General features: G+C 38.1%; 1 protein-coding gene across 1 annotated transcript in view; it reads left to right on the plus strand.

Moving 5' to 3' along the window:
* adamts3 (ADAM metallopeptidase with thrombospondin type 1 motif, 3) overlaps positions 1-12,171 on the plus strand; it is a 75,669-nt gene that overhangs the window by 13,682 nt on the left and 49,816 nt on the right. Inside the window, exon 4 of the mRNA XM_017452378.3 lies at positions 5,294-5,450. Within this exon, the coding sequence (XP_017307867.2) occupies positions 5,294-5,450 (157 nt within the window). The remainder of the gene's footprint in view (positions 1-5,293; positions 5,451-12,171) is intronic.

Consider the following 12,171-nt stretch of genomic DNA (forward strand, 5'->3'; position numbering starts at 1 on the left):
GAACAAATTTTTTTTTGTAGGTGTTGAACACTTTGAATGTGGGAGATTCTGTATAACCTGTTTAAAACAGCTAAGCTATAACTTGCTTATTATGAAATTTTTCCCCTGCAGTTTTTTTCCTCCTTGGGGCTGGGCCACGTTGCATCTTTTTCCCCTTGGGTGAAAGAAATTAGTCGATGTAATTTTTTTTGCTTAAAGTTCCTTTTTAAGTAAGGATGAAAATGGCAGGTAACGATGACGAAGGTTTGCACACATTTCTAAACCAAATACACCTTTAAACGCAGAGGGTGAAAGGTAGCAGTGTCTCAGACTGAATCCACGCTTTTTTCCGAAGGTGGTAGCGTCTTTTTTTAAAGTACGTTCATACCGGCTCCTTAAAAGTTTAGACTGGATGGCTGTCTTAGAAAACTGGACCCCTTCAGCTGAATCCCATATGTTTGTCTTGGCCAGGGATGGCTGTCTGCTTGGCTAGCCCTGATGCTGGGGATATTAAACTGATGGAACACAGGACTCTTGATCTCTTTTTTAAGGCTGCTATTTAGGTAATGCAAAGCTCTATCAAACCACCTGCTTTTGTCTGCTACATGAAGCAAACACCTTATTGGTCATATCTTTATACCAGCTGAGTTGACAACAGGGATATCCACATAATGTTATACATCTGTTAGTGAATTAATTATTGATAAGATACATTTTAGTTGGATGAGGAAGTGGTCAATGAAGTTATGAATTTACTAGCAGTGAATTTAAACGCTTCATTGCTTCCTCTAGCTTGTTTTATAGTCATTTCTGCCGCATGTGCTCTCTTTGGCCAGTATATGGTATGCTAGGCATGTGTGGGTAGCTGTGAGATCATCAGTGTTTTGAAGTGGTTGCAAATGCTAACCATATTGAGTATGGTGTCTTTGCAGTCTTGTAAATATGGATGGAACCTGCACTAAAATAAATTTTTAAAGAAAGGTGTATGTGGATGTAGAAGACAAAAGGAACTCAGTTATTAAGCATGACGGTGACCAGAGACTTGCAGAAGGGCGGTGGGGGAGGGTCTTTGGGGGCTTGAGTGCCTCTCTCAACATTAATTAATAAACAGTTATATTATGTAAATAGCATTTGAATTCAAATTAACATGAGAGAGTCGATGCAGCATCTACCAGGAGATTTTAGAGCACTTCATACCTCCATCTGCTAACAAGCTTTATGGAGATGCTGATTTCCCTTTTCCAGCAGGACTTAGCTATTAACACACTTTTCAGAAGGTCGATTTCTGTACTATAAATTCTTTATTCTAATGTTATGAGATACTGGATTTTTGATTTCCATGAGCTGTAAGCCGTAATCATCAAGATTAAAACAACAACAAAAAAAGGCTTGAAATATTTCACTTTATGTGTAATGAATCTAGAATATATGAAAGTTCAACTTTTTGAATTAAAGTACGGAAAAAAAATGATATTCTATTCTATTTTTTTTCATTTCAATGATATTCTATTTTTTTGAGATGCACCTGGATATAATTCAATCTATTGTGTCCAAACATTTGTCTGCTAATGCATATGCATCTAAGTACCTTCACCTCTGATTCACAGTCTGATGTCTGTAAGGTTTTAAAAATGAGCCAGACATTAATTATAGTATTTGCTTTTCAAAACCCATCCAAACAGTAGCTGCAGACTTTCACAGCAAGGTATTATTACAGCAGTAGCGAAAATGGCTTTCTTCGATTTTACCTAATTGGTTTGGTTTTGACTCCTGAATAGACTGCCATTGTTGAAAACAAATGACTTGATTTACACAGTTAATTATAAATGAAAGAAAAAAGTAAGCACTACTCAGAGATCAGCATCATAGTTTGAACAATCCCAAAGTGATTTGCCCTTGTTCTCATAATATTAATAATACATAACCAAAGCACAGAACAGTGTAGATACACATTCTGACTACACAGTCTTAACTACAACCTTGGTGGTATACAGTATGAGCCTAGAATTATAATAAATGCCAGTGAGTAGTTCTAAATCCTGACATTTTATATGGAGCTAGAGGAATATCTGGTTTGCTAACAATCTTTCCATACAAATATCTGTTGAAAAATTTGGCATGGCTTGATTTTTGATTTTGGCATGGCAAAAAATGACATCTTAGCAAGTGAACTTATTTTAAATAGAGTCAAATGTATTATTATTAAACCTATTTCTAGACATTAATTGTATTTATTTATTCTTACTAATTTCTAACTTGAAGTTGTTTTGTATTAGCAGATGTTTAGAAAGAAGCACACTTTGCAAATATAAGTGGAATTTAATTTCAAGCTTGAAATGAGTAACGGCATCTAAGAACATGATAATAATCTTATCTTTGATTTGTAATTATCTCATAATAAGAAATATTGAAGATACATTTTCGCATATTAAATATATTTTACTTGTCAAATGGCATTTTTTGCAGTGTAGGGGTTAAGGTTGGGGATATGGGATAGTTTATTACTGCTGTGTACATGTATTTCTCTCCAAATACTGTTGTGGATGCAAGAATTCATAGATTTCTTCTGCAATACAGTAAATATTGTGAGAGTAAACAGTTCCATGTGGGACTTTATTGTTACATACATCCTTCAGTATTTTTATTTGGATTTACCTGCATGCTATGCATCCTTACAAATAGAAGCTTTTGCTTGGGGTCCTTTGTTTATGACCTTACTTTAGTTGAAAATGTCTTGTAAATAGTACTGTATATATGTCAGAGATGGCCACAAACCTGTTGCCTTTTTGTTTAGCTCACCTCATACTTCAGGATTTGAGATATATTGAAACAGCTAAAGCTCAGAGAAAGTTTTTGAATATCAAGGCTAAAATTTTGTCATGCTTGGCATGTTATTGAAGGCATTTGAAGTGTGCAAATATTTCATTTTGAGTCGTTGTCACGTTTTACAATCCGAGCATGCAACATACAATATTTTCATTAGGCAAATTAGAAGGGTGTAAGATTGTGGTTTTACATCTCTCTTTTTCTTATACTTTGTACACAATCTTTCTTTGCCTTTATCTCTCCCTACCTATCACAACACAATCACAAGTGTTAACAGGCCATCCTCACTCACCACATACTGACAACCCTGATCACCTAGCAATAAAAGACTCAAAATGCAAATTATAAATATAAAATGATTCCTTACCACCCCCTTTGTCAGATCTCAGCCGATTTCATAGATGGTCATTTCAAAAGACTCAGCTTTGTGATTCTTGTTGTAGTTCATCATGGATTTTGAGATATTTTGGATCATTGTCATGCTGTAGAAGTCAGCCTTTTCAGATTTAGTTTCTTGACTGATTGTGGCACATATATTTCCAGCATTTGCTGATATTTTCTGCAATCCATTTTTCCATGAACCCGTGGAATGTTTCCTGTGCCACTGTCACACATTCCTAAAGCTTAATAGATCCACTCCAAGAGTTCTGTATTTAATCTCTCAGGCCACAGCACTAGTTTCCCCAAATGCCCATTTCTTATCTAGATACTGTTTTGCATACATCAGATTTCAGTTTTGTTCTGAAGTCACAGGTAAATTTTCCTTCTGATGACTCTTAGATGCAGATCATGTTTTTGCAAGCAACACTGCAGAGTAAAATGATGTACCGCCAATCCAGTGGTCAGCTAAACCTTCCTGCAGGACCTACCTATCATTTAGGTGTTTGCTTTGTCTTTCTGCTCAGCATGACGGCTCAAACTAAACATTTTCTTGGTCTTGCTTTGCCAGGACTTGCCTTGACTTCCACAGCTCCCCTTACCTGTAATTTCTTACCTGATATTTCAGACAGTGGATATTGTAAGCTGGAAATGCTTTGATATCTTTTTATAGCCTTCCTCTGCATTGTAGGCATGAATTAGATTCATCTTCAGGTCCCCAGACAGCTGCTTATCGGAGCCCATGATTGTTGCGTTATTGTTCTTGACCTGCCTAACAAATCCCAATGAGTCAATTATGTCATGAGTTAATTATAAAGTCTAACAAGGTAATTTAGTTCTAAGAATTCACAACTATTACGGTGTCCAAACGTTTGCACGTGCCACAGTTACTATTTTTAAGTCCATCAACTATAAAGTGCATTAAGATGCCGTAAGATTTGCAACAAAAAAAATTGAATTTTAAAATAGTTTGTCGTAGAAATTGTGTTTACTTCTTTTCAGTGCAAGATCTATATGTCATTTCACCTGAGGTGCCCAAACGTTTGCACCCCTGATTCTGAAGAGCACACATGAGAGCACTAAGAAGGCCAAGCCTCTGATGAGGAGAAGGTTGGAATCTGAGAGAGAGAGAGCGAGAGAGAGATATTCTTCTAGCACATTCCAGAGCACAGCTCTGAGAGGCTGGACTGTGTACATGAGTACATGAGGCCGGTTCTGGGGCTTGAGGCACCAACTAAAAGAGCTGATTTAAAAGTACAAGGAGGTCAATGCATGCACACACATTCTTACACACACAAACCGTCAAGTACGCACACATTGACACATACATACCCACTCTCCGAGCTTGAAACACACCTGAGAGGAACATTTGCAGACAGACTATGTATAAATTATAGTACGTTACATGACCAAACTGTCCTTTCAATATCAGTATTCAGCTTGATCAATGCACAGTAAATTATGATGCAAGCATGTGGAAAGGAATAAACAAAAATAGAATCTGTAATCATTTTATTACCTCTGCAAAAAGAGATACTGGAGACAGGATGAATGCATTATCTGTAAGGTTTGTGATAAAATGCAGAATACATTTAAAAAAACATCATTAGTTTCAATATGAAATACTGGCACAAGATTTGGAGTGCCTGACTGTTGAAAGTCTCACCATATGACGGAAAAGTGAGAAAAGCTGGAAAGGAAGAGAGAGAGAAGAAAAAAATATATACCTACACTGCTTGTAAGAAGTAGCTCACCTTCACAAAAAAGTGAAGGTAAAATAGTCCTGAGTATTAATGACAAGTAAAATTGTTTCAGTTACTAAGATGCAATACTGTAGTACTATTCTATAAATCCTACAGAGCATATTATGGCTAATAACATAAAACAGTGCTTTACTTGCAAAGGGTTTTACTTGCACCTCATTTTCTAGGAATACAGGGTTAGTGCATATTGCTGGAGTAAAAAACACACAAGGTTAAAAACCAGTTAAAATTCACATTGTTTTCCAGAAGCTGATCCTCAGGAGTGCAAGTTATCTGCCCAAACCACTGCATGTAGCTCATCCCTGTAGTAAAGCTGAATGCCATGTTTTTGCTTTTGTTCCCTAAAGGCTGGCATGATCCGTGCCGACTCTGATGAATACTTCATTGAGCCTCTGGAGCATGGCACGCAGCAGCATGAGGAAAATGGACGAGTGCATGTGGTGTATAGAAGATCCGCTCTGCTGCAAACACCTTCAGACATCTCAGTTGACTACGAACCCCCTGGTGCGTGCCCACAATGTCAGATGCATGCTTTCTCTTTTTCTTTTTCTCAAAGCAATGTTAGGTAAAGGATAATGGAGGTTCATCTTGCCATGTCTTATTTTGCAGCATACATTTCAAGCTTTATTCTTGAATTAGGTTTGTTAGCTTTTTACAACAGAACTGGTGATGTCTAACAATGATTTCACCTCATGTTGTGACAATCATGTTCAATCAAGATGTGCAATACACCTGGGATGCTGACTTTCCGGATCTTATCAATGCTGGCCCATCGCCAAGCAGTCTGTTTTACGGGGACTTTGTGCTTCATTCAGTCATACAAACAATGCTTCTGCAAACAGCCGGGCTCCTAAATTGCCTTTAATTTACCACCTTGCTCACCTAAAAAGCATTATATTTTGAGTGCAGGTGGGCACTTATGTTGGATGTGGCAGCTGGACTTGAGGAGTGAGGAAATTCTGCACTTCACTGTAACCTCTTACAGTGAGTGAAATAAGTATCGAATGCTTTAAATAAATCGTATTTATTTAAAATAATTGAGTTGTGTGTATACAGGCCAGCACTCTGTAGTTTATAGCAATAAACTAGACAGCATCTTAATCAGAGTATTTCCTATTCAAAAACTTTCTGTGAAAAAGTGTATGATTTTACTAAACATATGGAAAGCTCAGGGCTGACACTCTACACCACTTTACATTCACTATGGACAAACTCTTGTTTGGTGGTTGGGGTTGCTATAGCAAAGTGGTGGCGTGTCATTGTGTCATTGTTGCAAGCATTGAGGAATAAGAAATGATTACCCAGTCAGTTCTGGTTGCTTGGAAATTCTGGTCCTTTTTTACAGTCTTAAGAACAGCGTTCTTTCTCACTGCCTTGCTAACCTTGTGTACTCCCACCACCATCAAACCATTGTGTATCCTAGGCTGTACTTTAGGGACCACCAGCCCAGAGCAGTTCATCCTTTTTTTATTTGGATTCAGTAAAAAAGCAGACACAATTTTTGCCCAGTCGTTACATTCAGATAAGCAGTTCTCAATTAAGTGTTTTAAGCAGGGGTGTGAAACTTCATCGTTCAGTTAAACAAGTAATGATCAGTTCAGCACTGATACAATCCATTTCAAGTCCGATCCACTATGAATCAGTTCACAATTAAAAGTTTTCCACCATGGGAATGTCTTCAGGACAGACTGCTTTTGCGGCTTTGCCAAAGACACCTTTCTGGTAACTTGACAAGCTGCATTTTTGTGTACTCCTAGTACTTAGGGTTATTTGTGATCAATAACTCATGGTCAGGGAGGCCTCTCTATTGGTGGCAATGTGATTCATTACACTGCGTACTGTACATTCTACAAAACCTTCAACAGGACCTCTCTTGAACAACTCAAGCCTTTCAACAGTGGTAGAGAATGTGACCATTGAGTGTGTTGCAACACTGACTTGGCCTCAGCCCCTGGTAGCGTGTTGGCTGAGTACAGTAAGTCAGCAGACTAGTGAAAAGAGACTCTTAGATGTGCGTTATTTGAATGCCTTCCATGGAGGTTAAGTCAGGGCCGTTTCTTGACCTTGGGTTCTTTAAAGAAACACACCCCCATAGCATATTAACAAAGGAAGGAATGCCGTAAGCACTAGGTAGCCAATTCCCTACGTATTTGCCTAATGAAAACTGACGTTCATCATTAGTGAAATGATGGAGTGCTTTTTTTGCATAGCATATCTCTTATGAAGTAAAGGGTTAAGTATAACATTTGAGAGGATGTTAAAATAAATGATTTCTATGCAGACTTTCATTAAACAGGATATGCATTAATATGAATGTGTCAGTCCACTTAGCTTCCTGCATCATTAACAGAAGCCCTTTTCATTCATGTTTGTAAACAGTCGACAGCGTATGAGACCCAGTAATTTATCGGCTGCATGTGTAGTGAGTGAATGGCCTGATGTATTATGACCTTTGATGTATTTCTAAGAGCAGTGGAGGGTCAGTGATTAAGGTGGCAAGCTAGTGATTGCAAAATATGTGAGCTCAGATCCCAGGACCTTTAGATAACCACTGGGCCCTGATCCCCCTCCCATCATTTCGACTGTATGTCGGTTGGGATACAAAGTGTCTACCAAATGACTAAAGGTGAATATTCATGCACGGAAATGTCCATCTGGAGAGGAAAGTTGCTGAGTCCTTCCATATATTTAGTGCTTCTTATGTGAGTTTGTGATCTGTATGTGAAAACAACGCATTTTCACCCTGTACTTAAGCTTGGCGAATAGTGCAGATATTTCAAGAAACCCTTGAGAATTCTTGTCTGCTACATCCAGGGAAGCATACAGCTGTAGTGGTTGAGCAGATTTGTTCATAGCCACAAAATGCCCTCGGAAGGGAAGATCCGGATTTGGTCGTTGGAGGAAAAAAAGTGTTTTATATTTGTCACACAGCTGTGTTAGGCTGAGCTAGGGCTGCCGAGCTGGGAGGAATTTGTTGAGCTGCCAAGAATGAAGAATGAGAAATATTCAAACTGATGACAAGTAGAGAAAATCAAAACAGTCTCATAAACTAGCAATCCTTTTTTTTACGGGCAGGTGAACATCTTTAGAAATGGTAGGTAGAGAGAGAACTGTGGACAAAGAGGACTTAATCCTGACTGCCACGACAGTGGCTGATATTAAGCTCCTTATCTATGTACACATTACACCTTCATTTCTCTGGCTTCACTTTTAAAACAGCTGAATGCATAGCAGATTGTAAAATAGTCATAAATGTGGCACTCCAGCTCTTAATCTGTAATCCATAGCATCAGGGTGCAGTGCATTACCGCTCGGAGGGTTCGTTCAAAAATTTCTGTCAGGGCTAACGGTGAATGAAAGGTGGTGTTTATAGATAGTGTAGCAGCATTGGGTCTGATTTATCAAACTGAATATGCGCATATTTATTCATAAATTATTCACTGGCGCATTCACACAATAGATGTGCTAATCATGAAAATCCAGAAAATTGTTTGTATCCAAAGAGAATGCTTGCATTTGTGTAACTTTGGTATAAGGATAGTATAAGAAGGATAGCAAAATGAGACTCACTAATGTGAGTCTACCCTCGACTAATTGGCATCAGATCGTATAATTTATGCGAGTTATTGAAATTTTATATGCAGAACTTTATATGGAGAACTACCTCGTCGTCTATGTTCATATACTGTATGTAACACACGTCTTTTGCTTCTGCAATGTGTTTTGTTGTTTCAGTGTCTCGCTTGTTCAATATTACAGGCTGTTATAATGTTGTTTGTTACAAATAAGTACCAATAAACAGCATAATAAAAATACAAGCATGATATTTTCATAATGTAAATACCTGCTGGTCAAAATCAATACATTATTCCAGAGAAAGCACGTCTCTCTGTTTTTCCCCCCAGTTACCATAATTATAGTAGTATTCCTGCACCGCTGGTTGCATGGCTGACAGAAATATGTAAAAGCAAAAGCGGGTGGCTTGATCAGTGTTGTGCCACAGAGTTGCCATAACAGTCACGTTTTTTTCGAAGTTGAAAATAGTTACTTTAAATAACCAGCCATAAACACTTGTAAAAAGCTGTTGTAAAAGAACTGCACAATCATCTGTTTAATAATCGATCATTGATGTCTCTTTAATCTACTTGGGTACCCGTGTCCATCTCTAGCAGCCGACACGCTGAAACGGCTGAAGATATAACACACTTATGAAGCACTCTTTTAGCCATCATTTTGCCATTTTCATCTCTCTGTGAGCTTGGAAATTGGAAGAAAATTAGTGTTAGCAAAACGTTTGTGAATCCGGCAGGAATTTTTTGTCCTACGAAAACATTTACAAACTTACCATTATTAAAATATTGATAAATGAGGCCCATTGCATGTTTATTACGTTTTGCTTTTTTTAGCATTGTTTGTTAAGAAATGTGTGTAAGACAAATAGTTAAACGTATTAAAGGATGAATGCGGCTAACAATCAACTGCATCTTCTGTTGTCTAGATCTTGTTAATTGTTGGCTAAACGGCAAAGTTAATTTTAATTCACCATAGAAAGCCACAATAGAAGTAAAACAGAGGTTAAGGGTCAGGAACATCCTGTGGAATGCTACAGCCCTGGAATCCACTTAGTGACAAGTGAACAACTCAGAACAATCAGGCTTTTAGGGACTTTAGGGAATGACCAAGTAATGTCATACAATTAGGAAGTGAACCATTGTGATGGCAAGGGACTTGATTGTGAATAATGGCATCACCTTAAGTCTTTACTATCCCTCATTATCATATTGGAGCCAGCCTCTGACACATGAATCACATTAATGCATGTGAGCCAGAAAGAGGAAGAAAGATATGACCGTCAGCTTTTGTTGAAGCCCCATTATGGCTCAGTTACAAAAAAAAAGGCAAGAGTTAAGAAAACAGCAGAGTTGTATGAGCGTCATAAAACCTTCATCAACTTGTGCTGCTGTGTTTATTGAAGCTTTCTCAGAGATCCTTCTAAACAAAGAAGGACAGATTGCTGTCAAGTGCATTTAATGCTTCTGGTAAATAAGAGCCATTCTTTTTGTGTTTAATAAATAAATTAAAAATAATTAACGACGACGTGAAAATCGAAAGCTTTCCCAAAGGTCACGCAGGAATCTTTGGCGGATTTGCTTAGTACTCATTGTAGAGAAAATGTTCCATGTCCTTCTTACTTATTAAATGTGACGTGTTGGATTGTAGCCTTACTGCAAGTGGACCTTGAGATATTTTGCTCTCATAAATTGCTGGTACTATTTTATAGTTATGCAACCACAAAATGACCGGCATCTTGGGTGCACATATTGCAGCATCTTAAAAGGCAGCCATAAACCAATGTGTTACTTAACATCATAGAAAAAGCCTATGTTTTTCCTTTTTTTTTTATCCCCCACAACCTTAGCTATGTGGATTAAAGAGTCTGTGAAGATAGCGATGGCCCAGGGGTCTGGTTTTCATGTGCCATGACCTAATGCTGATCCCCAAGTTGGGGAAATAAAAGCCCTCCCTTCTATCCTTTCAAAGCGTCATTTGTGATCACATACATTATTGATGTCCAGTGAGACCAATGAGTGAGTGTGTATGTGGTGTACACTTTGTACAGTTCATGAAGGCACATCCTGCATTGTAAGTTTGATAAACAGCCGGTGATTTTTGATGATACAAAATCCATTGGAAGGGCCTGCTTGTGGTGCCTTAGAGGAAGACCATGAGGATGATGCACGAAATCTCAAGCTTGAATTGGAACCACTAGTCACGCCAGCTTTAGCCAAGCATATGCTCACTGTCAGAATAACAGAGCGTGATTCCAAATATGAACGCCTTCAGTTTTCTGCTTTATACGTAAACATAAAGCATCAACAAGGGAACATTTTGTCCAATGTGTGATGTATTGGCATTCATCTAGCTAGAGATTGCACTTATGCACTTAAATTAATTGTGTGCGAATCATCAATCATGAATTACACAGTCACTGTGCTTGCCATACTTTCCTACAAAAATTAGGTGTAATAACTGCCTGATAAATACTTTCCATGGAATATAGCTATAATCTCTATAGCTCTGGCCTGAAAAATAGAGACAACCTTGAGCATGTGTCATCACTTCAGTGTATCAGAGCAGGCCAGTTGAGCTATGAGCATTTGAGCATTTGTTCCATTGAATCACCTCACAGCCATGCCATCTGGCAGTGAAGCAGGAAGTGCTTTATTACCATACCACAATATTCTTCTTCTTCACTGTCAGTGCATGGGCTGTCAGTTTTAGATACACTGGTGATAAAAAGAGGCATTCCTAAAATTCATAGTCCTGAGGACAATGGCATTGTCACTGCATATTATAGTCCTCAGATTGATCATTAGTAAAACTGGAGGATTGCATTATTTCTGATTTATTATCCATAAAGGCAAGATATTTTGTTCCTTATACGGTCACTGTACACTTTATTAGGAGCACATGTACACCTGCTCATTCATGCAATTATCCAATCAGATAATCGTAGCAGCAGTGCCAAACAAAATAATTCATGCAGATACAAGTCAAGAGCCTCAGTTAATGTTCACATCAATCATCAGAATGGGAAAAAAAGCTATCTCAGTGACTTGTGGCATGGTTGTTAATGTCAGATGGGCTACAGTGGCTCAGGTGACATTTTTTTTCATCTTTAACTGTCACGTTTCTGTGAGCCTGTGCCTTTTTTTAATACTCAGATTCCTGTCCTTGGCTGACAGAATTGGAACCCAGTGCGGTCTTCCCAATCTGCCTCAAAATTTGATATATTACACACGATGCTTTTTTACTCACCACGGTAGTAAAGAGTGGTTATCTGCATTACTATAGCCTTTATGTCAGCATGAGCCAGACTGGCCATTCTTTGCTGACCTGTCTCATCCACAAAGCATTTCCATCCCCAAAACTGTCTCTCCCTGGATGTATTTTTTGCACCACTCTGTATGAACACTAGGGACTGTTGTGTATGAAAATCTGAGGGGATCAGCAGTTTCTGAAATGCTCAAACCAACCTGCCTGACACCAACAGCCATGCCATAGTCAAAGTCACTGAGATTATAGTTTTTCCCGAATTCTAATGTTTGATGTGAACATTAACTAAATTTTGGTGATTGGTAATTTGGTTAATCTTGTGATTTTTTTCACTGATTTAATCTGAACTTTGGAAGGCTCTCAGTGAAGTCTGAAGCTGAAGATAATG

This window comes from Ictalurus punctatus, chromosome 22, assembly GCF_001660625.3.
Source record: "Ictalurus punctatus breed USDA103 chromosome 22, Coco_2.0, whole genome shotgun sequence".
NCBI classification, from domain to species: Eukaryota; Metazoa; Chordata; class Actinopteri; order Siluriformes; family Ictaluridae; genus Ictalurus; species Ictalurus punctatus.